Here is a 22,253-nt window from a genome sequence, read left to right as displayed (position 1 = left end):
CTCCTTCCACCTTCCAGGTCAGGGCAGGTGAGTGGGGCCTGGGCTCTGCTCTGCCCCTGTGCCAGGAAGCACACGCAGACCCCACGCGGGTGGCCCTGGGACCTGCATCCCACTGTGCCTGCAATGGGGGACACGTCTGGGGACCTTCTCAGTGCTGCTCCCAGGGGCTGGCACGTGCTCCTCCCATGGGGAGCATCCCTGGTACATGGATCATCCCTCACAGGGACCATCCCCCATACAGGAAGCATCTCTCGTACAGGGAGTGTCCCTTGCACAGGGGGTACCCCTTGCACAAGGTGCATCCCTTGCTCTAGAAGCATTCCTTGCACAGGGAGCATCCCTTGCTCTAGAAGCATTCCTTGCACAGGGAGCATCCCTTGCTCTAGAAGCATTCCTTGCACAGGGAGCATCCCTTGCTCTAGAAGCATTCCTTGCACAAGGAGCATTCCTTGCACAGGGAGCATTCCTTGCACAGGGAGCATCCCTCACACAGGGAACTCGCCTGTGCTGCTCAACTCCCCAGACCTGCTCTGCCCGGTGTCTCCGTCAGCTCCATGTCCCAGCCCCGGTGGGAGGAAGGTCCCTCTTGCACAAGCCAGGATGCCTGGGGCTGGAGTTGGGCTGCAAATGAGGAGCAGGATTTGTCCAGTCAAACGCAGGCCCTGCTCTGCCCTCATGTCACCATCTCCACCAGCGGAGTGTTGGGGCTCCCTTTGCTGCCCAGGAAGGGCACAGGCACCCCTGGGTGCTGTGCTGCCTTCAGCACCAGCTCCCAAGTTGGTCAGATGAGTCACCCACCAGCAATGCCCTCTGCTCCTGCTGGCTGGGGACACCCTGCACCGAGGAGGGGACAGATGGTGGCTGTGGCTCAGCAGTGAGGCCACCACAGCACCCCAACTCTCCCCAGTCCGGGGGGAGCTGCAGTCTGGGTGACCAGTCCCCAGAAGCACAACCCTCCCCTGGCAGCCCCTTGCCCACACCAGGTTGGGGTCCTGGCTCGTGGCTTCCAGGGGCTTTCCCAGCAGCTACAGATCCCACTGGGGTGGAAACACAAGGACACAGCCCCCACAGCTCCCTGCACCTTTCTGGGCTCCATCCCAGCACCTCTGGCACCTTTTGCCCACGTCCTTCCCTGGTGCCCCGGGGCTGACACAAGCCCAGCGGGGCAGTGGGACACACAGACACATCCTGCTGGCCCTTTCTCCGGCATAGCAGGGTGACAGAGAGGTGACACACTGATCCTCAGGCTGTTTATTGGCATTTCCCTCGGCTCAGCCCGGGCGCCGTGGCCCTGCCGGGCTGGTGCTGGCTCACTCATAGGCACTGCGGGGGCTTTGCTGTGCAGAGACCCCCAAAATGGCCACGGCCATGGACCCCCCGGGCACTGCCACCCCTAAATGCCCTCAGGCCTCTGCACAAAACCCCATTAAAAAGCCCCAAACCACCAGAAATGCCAAGGGGGGGCTACAATTGCTGTATTGCCCCACTTGAGTCCTCCCCAGATCCCCCGGGGTGCAAAATCGGGGGGAACTCAGCACCACGTGCACCCCAGCGGGGCTTTCCTGGGGTTTAAGTCCTGGGTTCTCCTGTGGGGCTGTGCTGGGCCAGGCACAAGCGAGGGAAGGAATTAATTGTCCCCTGGGTTCCCAGCACAGGGGGTGCCCCCTTCTCCCAAAGGCTTTGTGGGTCCAGAGCAGGGGGTTCATGTCCAGAGGTTTGAAGATCAGCAGAGCTCCTCTTCCCCTCCACAGTCGGGGGTCTCTGTGTCACTGCTTGTCCCCACGTCCCGGGGGAGCCACAAGTGGAAGGGCTGGGGTTTGGCACAGCAGGGGCCCCTCACCCAGCCCCCAGCACCCAGGGGATCCCAGCGAGTCCAGCAGCAGCTCCAGGGCAGCCCCGGTGGGTGCCAAGGGCAACGTCCAGTGCACCCAGAGCCCCCCTGCCCCACCTCACCCGAGGAGTCCACGATGCAGAAGCTTTGGCCAAAGAGGGGAGCTGGGTTTGCTCCCCAACCTGGGGACAGCACTTCCTGCTCCAGCGCTGCCACAGAGCCTGAGGCTGCTCCCCCTCGGTGCCCTTCGGCCTCTCCCCTTCCTCCTCCTCTTCTCCCCCTCGCCGCTTTTTTTTCCTCTTCATTTCTTGGGGCTTTTCTTTTTTTTTTTTTCTTTTTTTTTTTTTTTTTCCCAATGTTTTTTTCCTCTCCCGTTTGGTGGTTGTGTTGTTTTTTTTTTTTTGCTTCCATTTAAATATCAAACGAAGGACGAGAACCCGGCGATGGGGGCTCTGGAGCCGGGGGCCAGGCTGCTGGGCGGGCGGTACAGGGTCCCGGGCTGGCTGCTGGGGGGGTTGGCGGGGGCCTGGGGGGTGGGAGTCCTGCTGGCTTTGGGACGGAAGAGGCTGCCCTGCTGCGTGGAGGTGCTGTTGGAGAGCGGGGTGTGGTCGGGCTCCCCCGAGTCGCTCTCGGTGTAGCTGTAGGCCTGTGCCCGGGAGATGCCCTTCTGCTGCCGCCGCCACGAGTTGTAGTAGGTGGGGTCGCTGATGTAGTGGTTGACAAAGGAATGGGCCTTCTGGTGCCCGGGATCCACCTCGTACTCGCTGTCACTGCCCTGAAACACAGGATGAGGGAGTGAGGCGGGGGTGGAGACATCAGCTGCAAACCCCAAAATGCCCCAAATGTCTCATCTCCCAGGCAACCAGCAACAGGACAGGAGGACATGGCCTCAAGCTGCGCCAGGGGAAGCTCAAGTTGCGACATCAGGAGGAATTTCTCCATGGAAAGGGTGGTCAGGCACTGGAAGGGGCTGTCCAGGGAGGTTTGGAGTCCCCATCCCTGGAGGTGTCCAAGGAAAGCCTGGCCATGGCACTCAGTGCTCTGGGCTGGGGGACAAGGTGGGCACCGGGCACAGGGTGGACTCAATGACCTCAGAGGTCTTTTCCAACCTAAATGATTCTGGGATTCCCACTGTTTTCCTGGTGCTTTCCCAGCGCTCTTTTGGGAATGCTGGCGAGCACATCCCAAAAGTATTTAGAGGCTGGGATGGCAGCAGCACCACTGGGGGGTTTCTGCCTCTTGCTAAAACAAAACAAAACCTTATACAAAAGGTTCCTGGCCCCCCCCGAGGCTGCAATGCCCCCGGGCTGGCGGGAGGGGTGTTTTTGGGCTCTGCCTCGGCGCTGCCGGTAATTGGATTCAGCTTCCCCGGCGGCGCACAAAGGGCCCATTGAGGGCGGTGGGAACTGCCCCGCGCCAGCGCCAGCTCCCGCCGCTCTTCACAGCTCCTCAAAAGCCACTCGAGCCCCACTCGGGCCGCAGGGAGCAGGGCTGGCATCTGCCAAGGAAACAGCCGGTGTGGGCAGCGAGGGGGGGCCCCCCTGGGGACAGACCCCTCCTGCTTGGGGACAGTCCCCTCCTGCTTGGGGACAGCCCCGGGGACCCCCAGACCCTTCCCCTGGGCGTCAGCCTCGTCTTTTGAGATGCCACCCAGGATCCATCCCGGGGGTGATGCTCCCATGGCCTCCCTGGGGCTGCCTGCCCGGGGAGCTCCCATGGCCACGCTCCTGCCCGGCCACAGCTGCCCGTTGCTCCGGGACAAGACAAAGGTGGCATTTTGTGGACTTGGCAGAGCCGTGGACGTTGCCACCAGCGACCGGGCAGTGGGACAGTCCCCCAGCCCTGCTGACCTCCCGTTCCCCAGCCCCTGTCCCCAGCAGCCCCGTGAGCCCCCCACGGTGTCACATCCCCAGCACACGGGCCGGGGGCTGGGCCAGCTTCGCTCAGGCTCCGTGCCACGAAGCCATGGGGATGCTGCTGCCTGAAAAGCAGGACGGGGCAGGAGCAGCGTTGCTATTCCCGAATGAGCACCAGGACCTGCCTCGTGGCAGGCAGAGCGCAGGGCTGATGCCCAGGGAGGGCTCCCAGCACCCTCCATCCTGCCCCAGTGGATCCCCACGTGCAGCCCCGGGTGGTCACCTGGGAGTCGGAGACCTCAGAGGGTTTCTCGGTGAGGCTGCTGCTCTCGGCGGGGATCAGGTCGTTGTACTTGGTCACATCCTCGTCCGAGTAGTGGAGGCTGCCGGGGCTGGGCCGGGGTGGGGACCTCGGGGACAGGCAGGGGGTCAGCGTGTGTCCCCTCCCCTCGGGGCTGTGCCACCTGGGGACAACTCCAGCCGACTCCCAGGGCAGGCTCAGGGACCATCCCTAAGCTGGTTGGCCAATTCCCCCCAAAAACCCCTGATCCCATGATCCACAGGGGCTCAGGGAGTCCCAGCTTTTCAGGGGCCATGGGGCAGAACAGGGTCACCCCCGGGGGTCCCAGCCCTGTGCCCATCCCACGATGGAGCAGGAATGGACACGATGAGTGAAACAGTCCCCCTGTGTGGGGAGGGGGCTGTGGTGGGGGGTCCCTACCGGGTGTAGATGCCGTTCTTCCGGCAGAAGGAGTTCTTGACGGAGAGGCGCCGGTTGTTGAGCTCCAGGGCAGGGAAGCTGCCCTCATCCAGGCTCACCATCTCCCCGTGGCTCAGGGCGGTCGCCTTGGAGCTGTTCCCTGGGGGATGGGATGCTCAGCCTCTCCCAGACCCTCCCCAGGCAGCACAGCACAGCACAGGGCGGGTCTGGACCCTGCACAGGGGGGCTGGAGAACGGTCCAGAAGGAATTGTGCTGGCTCCAGAGTGACCACAGCCAGGAGGTGCCAGCCCTGTGCTCAGTGCCATGGGCCATGCCCAGCCTGCCTGACCTGGCTCAGCCCCCCGAGCTGCCCCAGTGCCTGCAGCTCCCAGCTCTGGGGCTGTTTGCTTAGCGAGGAGGTCTGGATTTTCCCCACAATTTGAGCCCTTGATAGAGCTAAGAAAACAGAGCTGTGTTTGGCTAATCCCAGTGACCTCTGCAAGCCCCCGGGCTGCCCTGCCTCTGCAGCTGACTGTGGGACAAGTCAGTTATTTAATCTTTAGCTCCCAGTGTGCTCTGGGAAGGCCACAGCATCCTTATCATGTGTCACTGGCTCCCTGGGGCAGCTGTTCCCAAGGCAGGCAGGAAGGGAGGCTCCCACCGCTCCACTCAGACCCCAGAGGCAGGCAGGGAGACCCCCAGGAGGCTCCCATGGGATCAGGGCTGGCACTTGGAGGGTCCTGTCACCACCCAGCACACTCCCACACTCACCTGAGTCTGACTTCTTGGAGTACTTCTTGCTCTGCCCACGGATGATGAGCACGAAGACAAGGAGGAGGATGAAGATGAGCCCCACCAGGGCAATGACCACCAGGAACCACCACTCCTCGTAGAATGGGTTGGTTTTCTGGGCTGGGGCACAGCAGGGAGGGTCAGAGGGGGATAGGCGTGGGGGACAACTAGTCTGGATGCACAGACCCTACTGCAGGGCACGGGGTCCCTTGGGGAATTTTATAAGACCTGGATGCACGTGGTAAGGGGATAACAGGGAGCTTTGGAATGGGAGTGCTGACAGTGGAATTTGGGACTCTGTAGGAGCCAGGGGATGGCTTTCAGTGATGGCCATGAGAACAGAACAACACCAGGGCCCTCCCTCTGGCACAGGGGGGACAGCAACTCCCCAGGACACCCACGTGCTGCCCACCTGACACGGAGGGGGAGGGAGTGCTGGGGGTCCCGTAGCCATAGTCATTCACGGCGATGACACGGAAGTCGTAGCTGACCCCCTGCTTGAGGATGTCCATGCTGAAGGTGTAGGAGGTCACCTCCTTGGGGATGTCTTTGATGAGGATGTCCCAGAGCCCCTCGTCTGGAAGAGAGAAGGGGGCTGGGAGGGAAGGGCTGGTTCTGCAGGACACCCCAGGGAGAGGGGCTGATGTGCCTGCATCCAGGACCGTGTGCCCTCTGGGTGCTGCCCTTTCCACCAGCCCCGCTCCACAGTGTTTTCCTCACAGATCAGCACATGGTCAACCCACAGACACTGGGTCCTAATCCCCAACCCAGCCTGTCAGGTGGCCTGGGACAGGTCAGCACTCCCTGCCACAGTTTCCCTCTCTCCTGACCCCAGGGCACGTCTGGTATCGAGGTGTGGACGAGAGGAGCTCAGTACCTGAGGGACGGGCCTCGATGACGTATCTGGTGATGGGCCCTTGGCCGGGGTCCCCGCTCGACCAGTGGATGGTGATGGCTGAGCCATAGCGGGAGATGAAGGGCTCACCGGGGGGGCCGGGGGCACCTGGGGACCCAGAGCAGAGCTGAGGGAGGGGCCACGAACTGGCACACAGCTATGCCAGTCCCCACCACATCTCCCCCTGACTCCACCACATCCCCCCCACGTCCCCCGTACCTTCCCCAGGCCCCGTGGTGATGTTTGCCTCAACGTCCGGCCCGTAGGCAAAGGTTTTGGCCCGGATTCGGAACCGGTACGTGACCCCCTCGGCCAGGTCCTTCACCTTCATCCACAGGGGGCTGTTCCCCTTCACGTCCACTGTCACGATCTTGCTGACACCTGTGGGGACGGAGGCTGAGCTGGGTCCCCCCCAGATTCCTCCCAGCTGCCCCCCGAGCACAGCCCAGCCAAGCCCTCACCATCCACGGGTGTGCAGGGCTCATAGACCAGCCTGTAGCCCTCGAGGACGCCGTTGGGCAGCGGTGGTGGCTCCCAGGACACGTTCACAGACGTGGTGGTCAGCTCGCTGAACCGGATGGACCCGGGGGCACTGGGGGCTGTGAGGGGGTAGAGCAGCAGGGCCAGCTCAGAGCTCCCAGGGGACACTCCCAGCTCAAGCCAGCCCCTCTCCCTGCCTCCACCCTAACGGTGGCAATCAACTCACACCCCTCTGTGCCCCATCCCCTCTGCAACCATTTCCATGGGGGACTGAGAGCTTGTCTCTCTTCCCCAGACCTTCATCCTTCTCAAAACTCAGCTTAAACCTCCATCTCCGCGTGCCCCCAACCCACAAGCCCTCCAGGGTGAGCCCAGGGCCGCTCTGCTCGGGATTGCAGGAGCTGGGGTGCAGCTGGGATGAAGGGGAATCCCTGGAGTCGGACCCATGGAGACACCCGCCCATGGAGACAGCTCCCCACGGAGCCTGGGGGGGCTGTGCCACGGGCCCCACCTGCCTGCTGTGTCCGTGCCTTCACGGGGGGGCTGCGGGGCCCGTCTCCCGCGGCGTTGAAGGCGGCGACGCTGACCCAGTACGAGGTGTAGCCCGTCAGGTTCTTCAGCTTCACCCCGTTCTCGGGCAGGAAAAGGGTCTTCACCCGCGCGCTCTCGTTCTGCCGCTGCGCCTCCCAGAAGTGGATCTGCAGGAGCGGCAGGAGAGGGCATGGAGACCTGGGTCACGCATGGATCCAACCCACCTCGCCTTCCCCGAGCCCTTTGCTGTGCCCAAACACCCCACAGAGCCCTGCAAGCCGGCAGCAACCCGATGCATCATCGCGGCTGCATCCCGACACATCCCGGCTGCATCCCGATGTATCCCGGTGCATCCCGGCCACATTCCACGGCCGACGGCGCCACCTGCCGCCCCGCCGCCGCTCGGCACCGGGATGGGACACCCGGGATCTCCTCGGGATACCCAGCATCTATCTTCCAGCATCTTCCCAGAATCCCTTCCCAAGACTCAAGCACCTCCCAGCTTTTCCCAGGACACCCCGAGCCCGCCAGGAACGCAGCAGCTCCCCAGAGCCCCCCGTGTCCCCGAGCCCCTCCTGGCTGCCAGGAGGTACCTTGTAGCCCTGTATGTCCCCGTTCTGGCTCTCCACGGGTGGCGGTTCCCAGGTGACATCCAGCTGGGTGGCCGTGGTCGCCTGCACAGCCACGTTCTGGGGCGCTCCGGTGGGCACTGCAGTGAGGGAGGGGAGATGTCACCGCCCAGCCGGGACCAGGGAGGGGAACCCCAACACTGACGTGGGGGGTGCACTGCCTCGCTGGGCAGTGTGGGGTACCAGGGCAGCAGAGCTCCCTCCCCACAGCCCCCGGCCATGGGCATCCCCACAGGGACTCACCTGCTTCCCCCACAAACACCTCCTGGGGGGGGCTGGGGGGCCCCTCTCCCACGGCATTGTACACGCTCATGCGGATCTCGTAGCGCCGGTGCTTGCTCAGGTCTGGGGGAAAGGGACAAGGGGTGAGTAAGGCCCTCTCTGTGGTGGTGGGGGGGTCCTGCTACCCCCAGGGGACCCGGCAGAGCCCCCCTCGCTGGGGAAGAGGGGTTGTCCCCAAGGAGCAACCGGAGCAGACAGGCAGAGGGGTCCCTGGGTGCCCCAGTCCATCCCGCAGTGCAGGCAGACGGAGGGGAGGGACACACAAGGGTGGCAGTGGGGAGGACACGGGGGGACACAGGGGAGTGGTGACTTACTGTCCAGCTCGTACTGGGTGAGGGACACCTCGCTGAGGTTGTGCACGGCGTAGACGGCTGGACAACACAGGCAGGAGAGCAGGTTAGTCCCACACACGGCACGGGGGGGCCCCCACCTCCCAGCGCCCACCACAGCATGACCACCCCCCAGGATGGGCCAGGAGTCCTCTGCAAGGGCCCTGTCATCACCCCCAGGTGCCAGCAGGGCTGTCACAGCACTGAGGAGCCTTTCCATCCTCCAGCCCCATCTCCTGAGTGGCACAAGCTGGGTCTGGGCATGGGGGTCTCCACAGGGGACAGGGCAAGGTCCTGTCTCAGGCACTGCCCTTGTCACCCATGTCCCTGCTGTCCCCAGAGTGGATGTGACCGTGTTCCCTGTGGGGGCTGAGGACAGCAGCACACCCAGACAGACAGCAGGACATCACACAGACCCCCATGTTAGGTACAGACACCTGAGCTACAGGGACACGGGGGCTGTGCACAGTGGGACAGAGCCAGTGACAGCACACAAGCATGTTAGAGACCACGGACCTGGTGGCACCAGGGACCCGGTGACAACTCCAAGGGGCACAGCCTGACCCTGGTACCCAGGAGAGGCCGGGGTGCACAGGAAGCTGCACTGTCCCATCCCCTGCCTGCCACCCCTGGGTCACCCCCAGCCCCCGTCCCCAGGGTTGGGGGGCCATGGGCACTCACGGGTGAGCTCGGCCCACGTGGCACTGGGGTTGCCGATGCCGCGCAGGGTGAAGCCGCGCAGGCTGTCGTACACCAGCTCCCGGTACCGCAGCCGGAACCCCAGCAGGATCCCGTTGATCTTGTCCTCGGCCGGGGGCTGCACGGGGAGGGAGGACAGTGAGGGGCTGCTCTGACCCAGGGCTGCCAGCACCCCGAGGTGGCTGTCCCCAGAACGCCTCAGTGCCACCTCCCAAGGGGCCAGGAGGCCAATCCCGTGACACCCCGTGAGGCAGAGGGGACAGCACCTGCCAGCGGATGAGCACCGATGTGGTGGTGTGCGGGGTGATGGAGAGGATGGTGGGAGCTTCCTCAGGGGCTGTGGGAGAGAACAGGGTGGTGAGGCTCCAGAGATGCCCAGGGCAGGGGGGATGCCCTGGGCACAGGAGGAATTCCGTGGGCAGCGGGGCACCCCCTCTCCCTGCCCCAGGAGGTGCAGCCTGTGCTGACCCGCCTGCAGGGTGGTGAGCGACTCCGACTCCTCGCTGTACTCGCTGTCCCCGATGTCGTTCGTCGCCTTCACGCGGAACTTGTACGAGGTGAAGGGCTTCAGCCTGGGGGGAGCAGAGCGGGATGGGGACAGTGAAGCCAGCAGGTGACCCCCTGAGCCAGTCCACAAGGCCAGCACTTCTCATCAGATGGGGAAACTACCCAAAGCATCCCCCATCCTCTCCCCAGCTCCCCGTCACCCCCAGCCCCCTCACCGGTCCACGACGAAGGCGGTGGCGTTGTGGCTGACGGCGGTGGAGTGCAGAGCCCACTCTCCGTCGGGCAGCTCCCTGCTCTGCACGGTGTAGTAGCGCACGGGGGAGAGCCCGTCGCTGCCCGGCTCCCAGGAGAGCAGCACACTGCGCGCCCGCACCTCCTCCTGCTGTGCCAGCGGCTTCCCGGGGGGCTGCGGGCGGGCTGGGGGAGGCAGAGGGCTGGGAGCACTGCATGGGCACACACAGCCCCCCGCCCCGGGCCGCACCCCCCAGCGTTACCTCTCTTCTCGGTGGTGACCACCAGGGCCTCGGCCGCCTCCCCCCAGCCCTTGCGGGTCTGCGCCGCGACGCGGAACAGGTACGTGGCCTCGGGCTGGAGCCCGGTGGCTGTGAACTGCCGGGCACTCGCCTCCAGCACCTCCACGGCCGCCGCGTTCACCGCCGTGGTGTTGAGGCGGTGGGTGACCTGGTAGGCTGAGGGTAAGGGAGAGGGATGGTGGGGCTGGGGAGGGGACACCAGCCTGGGCCACCTCCGTGTGTGCCGCCCCCTCCATGCCAACCCGCGCACAGGGACAGCACTGGGGGTTTGGCTCCCTCACACCCACCCAGGGACTGGCATCCAAGTGGGGAACTCCGGACCTGAGGGCTCCGAGATGCTCAGGGGATCCCAGGGAGCTGGTCTCTGCCTCCCCACACTGATTCCTGCTCCCACAGGACCTCTGAACCCCTCTGCAGAACATCCCAGCATGGTATGACAGAGATGGCTCCCCACCTACCCAGGATGACGCCGTTGGGTGCTGCGGGTGGCTGCCAGACCAGCCGCACCAAGGTGGTCCTCACTTCGGGGAAGAGGATCCCCACAGGGGGCCCGGGCACTGGAGGGGGAGAGATGGGGTTCACCAGGGAGCTCACGAGTGTGGGCAAAGTGCCAGATCCCATCTCCTGGGAATGGGAGCCCTGGGTGTCCTGGTCAGGGGGAGAGGGATCACCCCAAGGTACAGGGACGGGATGGGATAGGATGGGATGACCTTAGGCACCCAGGGACCCCCGAGCCCACCCAGGTGCTGTCACCCACCGTCATCCAGGGTGCGCTCGAGGACGGGGGGCCGGCTGGGCGTGCCGTCGCCGATCCTGGTGAAGGCCAGCACGCGGATCTCGTACAGCGTGTACTTGCCCAGCCCGGTCAGCTGGGCACTGTGGGAGGCATTGCCCTCCGCCAGCCAGAACTGGGCACGGCCCTCCGAGCCCTTCTCCTTGTACATCACCTGCAACAGACCCCGCGTGACACGGCCAGGCAAGGCTGGCACCCGTGGGCACCAGCTCGGCAGGGTGGCACAACTGGGGACCCGGCAGTGTGCAGGGTGATTCCCCCCAGGGAAAGCCATGCTCCCCAAGGTTGTGGATGAGGCTGCAGGGCACAGGCAGGGGATGGGCAGGGCTGCAGACAGGAGCTCACCTTGTAGCCCAGGATGAGGCCGTTGCAGTCGGCCTCGGGAATGTCGCTCCATCGGACCATCAAGCTGCTGGAGGAGGTGGCCAGTGCTGACACGTTGCTGGGGCCGGAGGAGGGCACTGCAGGGGGGTCACAGAGAGGGTCAGTGGCCGGATTGGCCGGGGTGGCTGCCCAGTGCCACGGGGTGGGCAGCGGTACCTGACTCCCGGGTGCGTCCCAGCACCAAGCGGCTCCAGGGCCCCGCTCCGATGGCGTTGAAGGCTTGGACCTGCACCCGGTACTCGGTCCACTCCTCCAGGTCCTCGATGGTGAACTCCCGCTCCACGCGGTCGCGGATCACGTGCACCGCCGGCTGCCCTCGCCCGTCCGCGCGCGCGTACCGGATCTTGTACCCCACGGAGTCGGGGTTCCCGTTGTACTCCTGCTCCAGGAGGGGCTGGCAGAGACACACACCATCACTCCTGATGTCCCACAGCTATCCCACCTCCATCCCCCTCCAGTCCCTGTGAGCCCCATGCCCGTAGGGCACAGACCCCACTCACCATCCAGCGCAGCCACAGGCTGGTCTCACTGGCTGTCCTCAGGGTGACGTTGGCAGGTGCCATGTCAGGGGGGGCTTGGAGGGTCTGGATCCTCCGGGAGGGCAGGCTGGGGGGGCTGGTGCCCACGATGTTCACCTGCCGCATGCGGAAACTGAGAGAGGAGAGAGGAGAGAGGGGTCATGGTGGGGGCTGAGAGAGCTCTGGTGCCCCGGGGAAGACACTGAGGGGGTTCATGGTGGGGAACAAGAGGGCTCTGGTCCCTTAGAGAAGACACCGAGGGGGGTCACAGCAGAGGGTGAGAAGGCTCTGTTCCCCCAGGGATGACACCCCAGCCCCGCCCTGGCCACTTGCCTGTAGTAGGTGTAGGGCTTCAGGTTGGGCACCTCCATGGAGCGGGTGTCGGGCTCGTTGGCCAGCTGGTGGACAAGCCCCCACTCTTCAGCCTCGCCATTCTGGCCCACCTGTGGGATGGGAGTGAGGTGAGCTGCCCCCCAACACCCCCTCGCTCCCCCTTGCTGAGCCCCCCGTTACCTGTGCCTCCACCTGCCAGCGGGAGATGGAGGTTTTGCCATCGTAGCCCGGGCGAAACTGGATGGTGACAGAGCGGGGCCCGATGTTGGAGATGCCCAGGTTGGTGGGGGCACCGGGGAGCTCTGTGGGGACAGGGTGGGATGGGTGGCACTGGCTGCTCACTCCCCCAACACCACCCACAGCCCCCCCGGCATCCCCGCGCCGCCGACCTCACCTGGGGGGACCCCTGAGGAGATGGTGGAGGAGGAGACCTGGCCCTGGCCCTTGGAGGTCATGGCGGCCACCTCGATGGTGTAGGTGGTGAGGGCGGTGAGGCCGGTGACGCGGTACTCCAGGGTCACGTTGGGCAGGTAGTGGGTCACCCGCGTGTTGGTGCGGTTGTACTCCTCCCACGAGATCCGGTAGCCTGGAATGCACCCCCTGGGTCAGCCCCCTGCACTGCCCACCCCGAGGGGCTGAGCGGGGCCAGGGGTGGGCGGAGAACACGGGGGAGATGCTGTGGGGTGGGAATGGGAACAGGGGGAGGTGCTGTGGGGTGGGAACAGGACAAAGGGGAGATGCTGTGGGGTGGGAATGGGAACAGGGGGAGGTGCTGTGGGGTGGGAACAGGACAAAGGGGAGATGCTGTGGGGTGAGAATAGGATTGGGGGAAGATGTTACAGGGTACGAAGAGGACCAAGGTAAGAAGGGGACTAGGGGAAGATGCTGTGGAATGGGAAGAGGATAAAGGGGAGATGCTGTGGGGTGGGAAGGGGACCAAGGAGAGATGCTACAGAGTGGGAAGGCAACTGATGCAGGAGTCAGTACCTGCTGGTGCTCCCTTACCTGTCAGGATTCCATTCTTCTCCAGCGGCTCCTGCCAGCTGACCTTCAGGGATGTGTCCAGGATGTCACTGAAGCTGAGGTGCCCCACGGGGCCAGGCACTGCCCAAAGACACCCAGGCTCAGCATCCATGGGACCCCCACAAGGAGCGAGCATGGAGGGGGCTGCCCTTGGACGGGGCTTCCCGGGGCCTGGCAGTGGGACCCAGTGGCCCGTGTGGGTGGGGGCCGCTCCCCCCTCCCCGGGGGCGCCCCGAGGGTGGGCAGGGTCCGTCCCGCGGGAACGCAGCGCCCGCCCGTACCGTCCTCGTGGGTGCGCACCAGCTGGGGGGGGCTGCGCGGGCCGTCCCCCGGCGTGGTGAAGCACAGCACCGAGGTGAAGTACTCGGCGAACTTCCGCAGCCCCGCCACGTATCCCACGTGCACGCTGTCCTGGAAGTTGGGCCGCACCGTCACCACCGTCGCCTCCTCCTCGTGCTCCGGCTCCCACGCGATGAGCTGCGGGGAGGAAGGAGCCGGGGTGAGGGTGCTGCCTCTGCACACACACCCGTACCACAAACACCATCCTCGGGGCATCCCCCCCTGGCCTCCCTGCGTTAATTCAGAGTTGATGAAATATCAATGAGATGCCTCTCACGGAGCGTGCGCTGTGATTAACTCCGTCGATAACGGCGCGGGATCGCCCGCATCCAGGAGGGATGTTTGGGCATTTAATTGGTATTGTGCGAGATAGCCTGTAGCAACTTCATTAAACACTAATTAGGCCCTAAAAGTACTAATCAAAAATACTAAGTGGCATTTAATAAGAATGTTAAATATCCTGCTCACGCTGCTTATCTCATCCAGCGGCAATTAAATTCCCGAACTTCTTCGGAGTGGATTAAGACACAAGTTTAATGTTTTAATTCAATTTCATTAATGTAAATTTGAATTAATTGCAATGTGGAATTAATTGCAGAGCATGGGAGACTCCGAGCCCATGCAAGTGTTAAATAACAGTAAATATTATTTTAACAGTCGGGACATATCCAATTAAAATCCAGGATTTTGGCAAGGAGGAGCCAAGACAGTTTGTGAAGGTTGACCAAGGAGCTTTCCCCTCCCAGCTGCCCCAATTTTGGGGGGACTACGGGAATTGCCCCTCACCTTGTACCCCTGGTTGATGCCGTTGATGAACTGGGGGCTAGGGGGGTTCCAGGTGAAGCGGATGGTGGTGGAGTTGGTGGCCTCGGCCTGCACATTCCCTGGGGGCACCGTGGGGACTGTGGGATGAAGGGACAGCTCAGAATGGCTTCAAGCTCCACAAGGTCCTCCTCATCATCTGGGTGACAGCCCCCCAGGACCTCAGGGTGATGGCCCCGGCTGGGCTCTGTAGCCCCTGGTCACCTATCCCCAGCACATCCCAGTCTCCCTGGGACCCTCACATCCTGCCACCCATCCCCATCACCCCAATGGCACGACCTGTTGCTATCGGGGTGCCCACCAAACCCCTGCCCACCCCTGCTTGTCCCTGCCTGTCCCTGCCCGTCCCTGCCCACTCCTGCCCATCCCTGCCTACCTCCCTGCAGGGTCCACTCGGTCACCTTCATGCTGTAGACCCCCAGGCCGGCGCTGTTGTACGCAGCCACCTCGATCTCGTAGTTGGTCCAGATGATGAGGTCCTCCAGGAGCAGGTTGTTGACCTCAGCGTTGGTGATGTTCTTGAACTGGTACCCCACGGGCAGCCCGGCCAGGCAGTACCTGGTGACCAGGTGCCATCAGAGCTGCCAGTGGCCCCACCAACACCAGGGGTGGGATCCCCGGGCTCCCCCCCCGGCACCTACCGGATGATGTAGCCCTTGAGGACACCGTTCTGGTGGCTCTCGGGCGGTGGCTGCCACTGGATCATGATGGACTGGTTGGTGCGGCCGCTGGCGATGACGTTCTGAGGGGGTGCAGAGGGGGGCTCCTCGGGCAGGGACACCCTGTAGGGACGAGGTGGGATGAGCACCCAAGGGCTGCCAGCCCCTCTGGGACCCCCAGAGCTGGCTCACCTCTCCGTGTCCTTGCTGAACTGCCCCCTGCCCACGTCGTTCACGGCGCAGAGGCGGAACTGGTAGGAGCGAGCGGGGACCAAGCCCCGCACGGTCACCGATGTCACCTCGGGGTCCACGCTGGCCAGCAGTACAGTCCAGGGCGCGTCTGTGGGGGGACAGGGGCAGCGGGGTGGGGGACCTGACCTGCAGGACGCTGGGGTCCCCTGCCCAGCTGATGAGTCCCGGGGTCCCCAGGCTCCCCAGAGCATCCCCTGCACTGGGGTGGTGCTGTGGACCTTCCCCAGTGCCAGCAGGGCGGGGGGTGGGAGCAGCCCCTTACTGTTCTCAGAGACCTCCACGACGTAGCGGAGCAGGGGGCTGTTGCCGTCGAAGGGTTTGGCCCAGGTGAGGTTGATGGCCCGTTTCTCCTGGGGGCTCAGGGCGGCCACGGGGCTCTCGGGGGCGTGGGGGAGCTGCCTGGACAGGGGGGTTAGGGAGGGAGGGGGACAGCCCCGGGCGTGGGGTGCCGGCGGGGAGGAGGGGGGGTCTCACCGGACACGGAGGTGGGCGCTGCGCGAGTCGTTGCCCCCGGCCGAGATCACCTTGCAGGTGTAGGTGCCGATGTCACCCGACCAGGTCTGGGAGATGTGCAGGGTGCCCACCTCGTCCAGCCGCACCCGCGGGCCGCTCTCAGGGCCCAGTGGTGCCCCGTCCTTCTCCCAGACGTACCTGTGCCGGGGGGACCCAGTTGTGCTGGTGCCCTGCAGCCCCCCAGAGAGGAGAGGGGACCAGGGCTCCCTGTCTGCAGGGCACCAGGTGGCACTGCAGGACCACCAGCACAGAGCTGGGATGGAGGACCCCCACCTCCCTTCCCAGGCACACAGACAGCAGTAACAGCAGCCAGGTTGGGCGTGCCCGGAGCCCCCAACCCTCCCAGCCCCATCACACTCACCTGACGTCCACGCTGGGGTCATGGGTGACCCCACAGCTCATGACAGCCTTGGTCCCCTTGATGACACTCTGGTCCTGCGGTGGGTCGGTGATACGTGTCCTTGCTGTGGGGGGAACAGAATGAGCCACTGGCAGTGCCCAGAGGGCTGCAGGGGTGGCACCAGCAGGGACACCCCCAAAAACCAGTGCCCATCCTTGGCAGTCCCAGAGAGCTCCATCCCACACCGTGCCCACGGAGCCGGGCAGGGTCCACCCCGGCTGCCACAGCACAGGTGACACGGGCACTCCGGGGAGTCCCTTACCCCAGACCACCAGGTCAGCAGAGGCCTCGTCCACGCCGCGGGAGTTGGTGGCCAGGCAGGTGTAGGTGCCGGCGTCGGGGAGGTGCGCGGGGCTCAGCAGGAGGCTGCCGGACTCCAGCAGCGTGAACCGCGGGAGCTGCACCGAGCCGCTGGCCAGGACCCGCTCCCCTGGGGACACGGGGGACCCCCGTCAGCCCCAGGGCCACCAGCCAAGCCTGGTGGCCTCCGAGCCTGGCAGTGGGTTGCCCACAGCCCCTTTACCTTTCTGCCAGGTGATGGCTGGGCGCGGAGCCCCCGAGGTCTCGCAGTTGAGGATGACGGACATGCCATCGATCACCGTGCTGTCCTGGGGACCCCGGGTGATGTTGGGGGCGATGCCTGCGGGGCACAGAGATGCACAGCCCCCCCTGCAGCCCTTCCCTGTGCCGAGCCTGGAGCTGAGCCACTCCAGGAGCATTGTGAGGGAGGGATCCCGTCCACACAGGAGTTTCCCGGGGTCCCTGAGCCTCAACCAGGGGGTCCCTGGTACATCCCACCCACTACCAAGGCAGGGCACCCTGGACTAGAGGCTGGGGGGGGGCTGGCACCTACTGGTCACGGCCAGGTACGTGGTGGTCTGCACCTCTCCAGCTGCGTTGCGGGCGAAGCACTGGAACATGCCGGTGTCGTCGGGGACCAGCCCGCTGATCTGCAGGCTGCCGTCCTCCAGCAGCTGGAAGCGGGTCAGCTTCTCCAGGTGGATGAGGGCAGCGTCCTTGTACCAGGCCATCTCGGGAGGGGGGACACCTGCAAGGGTAGAGCCACGTCAGGCACAGGGTCACAGCAGCACAGGGAGGGGCCTGGGGAGCAGCTCACCTTTGGCTTGGCAGGGGATGGCCACCACCTTCTCCATCTCGGCTGTGATGTGCCTCTCCGGCTCCTTGATGAACTGCGGGGGCTCTGCCAAGGGAATGTGGTGATGGGCAGGGGGCTGGGGCAGAGTCGGGGTCCTTGGACCACCCCGGTGACCCACCTGTCCCTCCCCAGCTCAGCCCAGGGCAGGAGCTCACCCAGGACGGACAGGAAGGCCCCTGCAGCCACGGCGGGGACGCTGCTGCTGCGCAGCACAGCCTCGCACTCGTAGTAGCCGCTGTCGCCCAGCGCCGGGTGCAGGATGGTGAGCCGGCGGCTGTAGTCGCTGATCCCGCTGGAGAGGGGCACCCCGTCCTTCTTCCAGATGATGTGCAGCTTGATCAGCGGCCTGGGGGGGCCAGGAGTGTGTCAAGACCCAGCCCCAAGCGCTCACTGAGCCATCCATCTCCCTCCATCCCGCAGGACTCGGGAGATGTGGTGGGAAAGAACCTGGGGGCACTCAGCCCCCCCACACCTCCCTGTAGGACCCAGGAGTTGTGGTAGGAAGGGACTTGGGAGCACCCAGCCATCCATCCTGCGTGCCCCAGAAACCTTGGTGGGAAGGGACCTGGGGGCACCCAGCCCTGGGGCTGGGTAATGCCAACAGGGAGATCCCCCATCCCCATTCCCATCCCCATCCCACTATTCACCTGGCATTTGCCACACACTCCATGGTCACCTCCGAGGTCCCAGCCACCACACTGGTGTTCCTGGGTGGGACAATGATGGTGGGTGCGATGGGATCAGCTGGGCCACCCACATCTGGGGAGAAGGAGGCCAGAGGGACAGCCATGAGCACCCCCTGCCCACCCTGGCGTGCCCCAGCCCCCAGAGGAGGCACCCAAATCCTTGGCACGGATGAGACAAAGGTGGCAGGGACCGAGGGTCCCTCAGGGTGCCTTGCCAGCTCTCCCTGAGCCCTCTCCCCCCATGGGAGCCCACGGCACGGCCACCAGGCAGGGAGGAGGGAGTACATAAAGCAAAATGATGGCACCAATAAAAAACCCTCATGTAGGTGCTGTAAAAACACGATCAGCTCGAAAGCTGCTGATAGAGCTGAATCCATAAACATGGGCTCTGGGATGTTTATGGCGCTCCGGGACGCCGAGGGATGGGAAAACAGATTAATGGGGAAGGGGGACAGTCAGAGCCCATCACGGAGAGGGATAACCCTCATGGAGCAGTGGGAGGGGATGTGGGTGAGAGTCTGACAGGACTGATGCCACTTTGGGGCATCTCCCATGGGATGGGCTGTCACCACCCAAACGGGTCGTGGAAGGACCAAGGGAACTAGAAGGATGAGGCTACAGGGGTATCCCCCAGGAAGGGGCTGATCTGGAGCACCGGGGGTGAGAGAGGGGAACACAGGGCAGGGGTGACACTGCAGCACCCCATCCCACAGCCCATTCCCAGGGCATGGCCAGATCCAGCTGGAGCAGGAGCGGGAGCTCTGCCTGTGACACACCAGCACCTGCAGCTCAGCCCCGAGTGCCTAAATAAATTCTGAGGCAGCTGAACTGTTGTGTCAGCAGAAGCTGGAGCCTCTGAGGAGATTTACTGCAAATTAAATTTGGGGGGGAGGCAGGGTGTGGTGGTGGGGGCAGGCCGGGGGTGGGCAGGGCTGGGGGGGCAGTGCCCCCCACACTCACTGGCCACAGTCAGGGTGATGGGCTGGCTCGTCTTGTTGTCCCCGTTCTTGTCATTCACCGCCTGCACGTAGTAACGTCCCGCGTCCGGGGCCACCGTGGACAGGATGACCAGGGTGTTCTCCAGCGTGATGGCTCTGTGGGAGGAGACGAGGATGTGAACCCAACGGGGACAGAGACACAGCCAGCTGGGACCCTCATCCCCACCCAGCCCCTCACCTGCCTGGGGAACACCCACATGGGCCCCCCAGCCTTCCTCCCACCTGCCCCAGGCACCAACCCCAGGATGGGGGGAACCAAGCCCCCCCATTCCAAGCAGAGCCCATGGGATGGTGCAGATTCATAGGACTTTTCTTTTTTTTCTTTTTTTTTTTTTTTTTATTTAATGGAACGATCTAATCTACTGGAAACATAAAATGCTTTGGGGAATATATTTTTTTACCATTAAATATGAGATAAAGGAGTTTTATCTCCTCAATCCCGCTTTGCAAATCGAAAGGAGACCAGTTCAATTCCTGCATAATGGGGGTTACAAATTCAATTCCTGCACGCTGTGGCTGCCAGTGCCAGGCTCCGGCAGCACCAGGATCTGCCACAGCCCCACGGGGACACCTGGCACACGTGTGTGTGCCGTGCTCGGCTCCATCACACCCTTTTGCCTGCCTTCCTCCCTCTTATTTTCATTTTTTATTAAAAAATTCATTTCTCTGCTGACAAACAGCCATTAGTCACCAAGTCTGTCCCGGGGTTTTAGCACGATGCGCTCGAGACGTTGGTTAAACATCCCTAGTGCAGGGACAAGGGGAAATGCAGCCCCCTGGGTGTGGGGGGGATACTGGGGGGGCCCCAGGGGTACTCACATGCGGCTGCTGGGGGAGATCTTCCGCCCCTCCCGGAACCAGGTGACCTGTGGCTGCGGGAAGCTGGCGATGCGGGGCGCGCGGATAACGGCCGCCTCCCCGTGGGACACGCTCTGCTGCGTCTCGCTGTCCTCGAAGCTCCCCATGTCTGCAAAACGTGGGGGAGAACCGTGTCAGGGGCTGGGGAGAGGCCGGGAACGCGCCCGGGGATCCAGCTCTGGGTCAGGCTGCGGAGAAGGCTGGAGGCTGCAGGGAGGGGCTCCCCAGCGGGTGCAGGGGGGCTGCTCCGGGGTCTGCTCTCTGTCCTCTCCTTGGCTGGGGCAGCTTGCCTGGGTCACGGTGTGGGATGGTGGGGGGTGGCTCAGATCCCACAGTCTGTTTCTCAGGATCATCCCTCCAGCACCTGGAGCTGTGCAGCCCCATCACACACTCAACAGGGGACCCCTGTCTGTGTGTTCCCTACCAAGCAGGGGGTGCAGCCACAGCAAGGAGGGCTCAGCCCCACAGCTCCCTGGCCTCTCTCCATGTCCCAACCCATGACCTAGCACTGGGAGCATCCCAGCATGACCTTGACTCCATGGACAAGGATGGGACACAGCTGCCTCCATCCCACCCCACCATTCCCAGGCTGGAAGCACACAGCAGTTGAGGGAGACAGAGGGAAGCAGAGGGCATGGAGATGGGGGGGGGGGGCAGGGGATTTTTATTGACTTCCCTTAATTGCTGTAATTAAAAACATGTAAAGAATCCTTTTTTAACGACTTTGCCATTATCATTAGTTGTTAGCACAGCTGCCTTATTAATTTCTCATTAGCTTCCTGATTTGTCACTGCTCCTCAGGAGGTGTTTAAGGGGATGGGACGGGGGCAAGCCAGAGGAAAGGGATGCCAGAGAGGGAGAGAGCCACCATCCCAGGCCTCAGAACTCTCATCTGCTCCTTAAATCTCTGGACATTCCTGCCAGTGTCACCCCAGGGATGCTCCAGGCTCACATGTGCTGGTGATAAGTTGCACCAACACCAGAGCTGTCCCACAGTGCCGGGAGCTGGGTGTCCCCATCTGGTCCCCACGGAGCAGGACGGTCACTTACAGGCCACCTGCACCTCAGTCTGGCGCTGCAGCAGGGCTCCCATCCGGTTGCGGACGATGCAGCGGTAGAATCCGGCGTGTGTGCGGTCCAGAGAGGTGATCATGTACCTGCGGGAGACAGGAGGCACCTCAGCGGTGTGGGGACATCCACGGCACCGGCACAGCCCCCCGGAGAGGCTGCAGGTCCTACACAAGCCCCCCACTTACTGCTGGGCAGCAGCACCCGTGCCATGTGCCAGCTCCTTCCCTGAGCTGCTGTTGGGACCACGCGTACTACATATATGTGTGTGTCCGTGCAGGCATGTACATTTGCACACACACACGTGTGTGCATGCTGGGGAGACACCCCAGTGCCCCTCACTGCCACAGGGGGACTCCTGGCCACACACAAGGAGGTGCTTTTGCTGCACCACACATGCAGCGTGAGCCAGGGCTGGGATGTGACCCACTACCATGAGCTGGAGGCACTGGACAAGTGGCTTCGAGCTGTCAAACACGGGGGTGGCTCTTGAGGACTGGCACCCCTTGTCCTGACCCCTGCACTGAGCCCCAGTGGTGACACCGGGGTCTGATGGTGTCACTCAGCCTGGACCTGAGAGCAGCTGAGCCCAGCACTGCTCTGATGAGTCATGGTTGAACCCCCTTATCATCCCCACCCCTGCTCTTATCAGCCGCCAGCACCAGCAGACGAGGAGCAGATAAAGGAAATAACCACATCCCCACTCGCCTGCCCCCCGAGCATCATCCCAGTCCCCAGCTGGACCCTGCAGCCACCAGACCACCCAGAGCAGGAGGAGGAGCTCCTGCTCCCTCACCCCAAAATCTCTGGGGGGCCGGGCAGGTGCTGCAGCGTTGCCATCCCCGACGGGGAGCGCTCCGAGATAAAGCAGAGAGGGAATAAATAAGCAAGCTCAGCCCTCCTTGCCCAAAATCTAATCTTGCGTTAAAACAGCCGCGGGCTGTTTCGGCAGAGCTTTGTTTGTTCTTCTGAGAACTGAGCGTAAATTAAACTTTCATAAGACCTGAGGAGCACGTTCCCTCCGCTGGGAAGCGCAGTGGGCCCCGCGCCCACCTCCCTGCACGGGAGATGGGGACAGGGACGCAGGGCTCCCGCCTCGCCCGGTGGCACCAGGGAGATGGGGTGGGCACGGCAGGACTGGCATCAAACCCGCTGGTGACACTCGCCCACCCACGCGGAGCGCTGGGGTCACTCGTCCCCGCGGGAGGAGGGAGGGTGCCCTCTGGGGACGAGTCCTTGAGTGTCACCGCTGATATTTAAAAATGCTCCCCAGAGGCTTTAAATAAGATATTTCAATTCCACGGAGCTGTCAGTGGCGGATGCCAACGCCAGGAATAATGGGCCCGCTCTCCTTGCGGTGTCCTCGTTAATAAATCACACCGTGAC

General features: G+C 63.6%; 1 protein-coding gene across 6 annotated transcripts in view; it reads right to left on the bottom strand.

Moving 5' to 3' along the window:
• Window positions 1-1,251: 1,251 nt before the first annotated feature.
• Window positions 1,252-22,253, bottom strand: part of SDK2 (sidekick cell adhesion molecule 2) — a 46,377-nt gene continuing 25,375 nt past the window's right edge. Inside the window, exons 3-45 of one of the 6 annotated variants that reach the window (XM_051797710.1) lie at window positions 20,850-20,956; window positions 19,761-19,908; window positions 18,904-19,037; window positions 17,905-18,016; window positions 17,413-17,603; window positions 17,219-17,302; window positions 16,955-17,149; window positions 16,625-16,741; window positions 16,364-16,531; window positions 16,063-16,165; window positions 15,663-15,839; window positions 15,451-15,587; window positions 15,129-15,276; window positions 14,919-15,059; window positions 14,654-14,835; window positions 14,242-14,357; window positions 13,398-13,593; window positions 13,099-13,197; window positions 12,488-12,679; window positions 12,274-12,395; window positions 12,094-12,203; window positions 11,743-11,893; window positions 11,399-11,636; window positions 11,204-11,319; window positions 10,823-11,012; window positions 10,524-10,622; window positions 10,027-10,221; window positions 9,748-9,949; window positions 9,494-9,597; window positions 9,292-9,362; window positions 9,008-9,143; window positions 8,312-8,368; window positions 7,959-8,060; window positions 7,680-7,795; window positions 7,067-7,253; window positions 6,537-6,674; window positions 6,295-6,456; window positions 6,058-6,183; window positions 5,593-5,757; window positions 5,160-5,300; window positions 4,409-4,547; window positions 3,971-4,097; window positions 1,252-2,606 (exon numbers count right to left, since the gene is read on the bottom strand). In XM_051797710.1, coding sequence (XP_051653670.1) covers window positions 2,250-2,606; window positions 3,971-4,097; window positions 4,409-4,547; window positions 5,160-5,300; window positions 5,593-5,757; window positions 6,058-6,183; window positions 6,295-6,456; window positions 6,537-6,674; window positions 7,067-7,253; window positions 7,680-7,795; window positions 7,959-8,060; window positions 8,312-8,368; window positions 9,008-9,143; window positions 9,292-9,362; window positions 9,494-9,597; window positions 9,748-9,949; window positions 10,027-10,221; window positions 10,524-10,622; window positions 10,823-11,012; window positions 11,204-11,319; window positions 11,399-11,636; window positions 11,743-11,893; window positions 12,094-12,203; window positions 12,274-12,395; window positions 12,488-12,679; window positions 13,099-13,197; window positions 13,398-13,593; window positions 14,242-14,357; window positions 14,654-14,835; window positions 14,919-15,059; window positions 15,129-15,276; window positions 15,451-15,587; window positions 15,663-15,839; window positions 16,063-16,165; window positions 16,364-16,531; window positions 16,625-16,741; window positions 16,955-17,149; window positions 17,219-17,302; window positions 17,413-17,603; window positions 17,905-18,016; window positions 18,904-19,037; window positions 19,761-19,908; window positions 20,850-20,956 — 6,298 coding nt within the window. In that variant the 3' untranslated portion in view covers window positions 1,252-2,249. Of the gene's footprint in view, window positions 2,607-3,970; window positions 4,098-4,408; window positions 4,635-5,159; window positions 5,301-5,592; window positions 5,758-6,057; window positions 6,184-6,294; window positions 6,457-6,536; window positions 6,675-7,066; window positions 7,254-7,679; window positions 7,796-7,958; window positions 8,061-8,311; window positions 8,369-9,007; window positions 9,144-9,291; window positions 9,363-9,493; window positions 9,598-9,747; window positions 9,950-10,026; window positions 10,222-10,523; window positions 10,623-10,822; window positions 11,013-11,203; window positions 11,320-11,398; window positions 11,637-11,742; window positions 11,894-12,093; window positions 12,204-12,273; window positions 12,396-12,487; window positions 12,680-13,098; window positions 13,198-13,397; window positions 13,594-14,241; window positions 14,358-14,653; window positions 14,836-14,918; window positions 15,060-15,128; window positions 15,277-15,450; window positions 15,588-15,662; window positions 15,840-16,062; window positions 16,166-16,363; window positions 16,532-16,624; window positions 16,742-16,954; window positions 17,150-17,218; window positions 17,303-17,412; window positions 17,604-17,904; window positions 18,017-18,903; window positions 19,038-19,760; window positions 19,909-20,849; window positions 20,957-22,253 lie in introns of those variants that run through there. The other 5 variants (XM_051797711.1, XR_007906281.1, XR_007906282.1 and 2 more) reach the window with 5 other exon arrangements.

Source organism: Manacus candei, unplaced genomic scaffold (assembly GCF_025592945.1).
Source record: "Manacus candei isolate 608988 ecotype Guabito, Panama unplaced genomic scaffold, ASM2559294v1 h1tg000047l, whole genome shotgun sequence".
Classification (NCBI taxonomy): domain Eukaryota; kingdom Metazoa; phylum Chordata; class Aves; order Passeriformes; family Pipridae; genus Manacus; species Manacus candei.
Note: the sequence above shows the minus strand (reverse complement) of the source record. Positions and strands in the feature narration are given on the sequence as shown.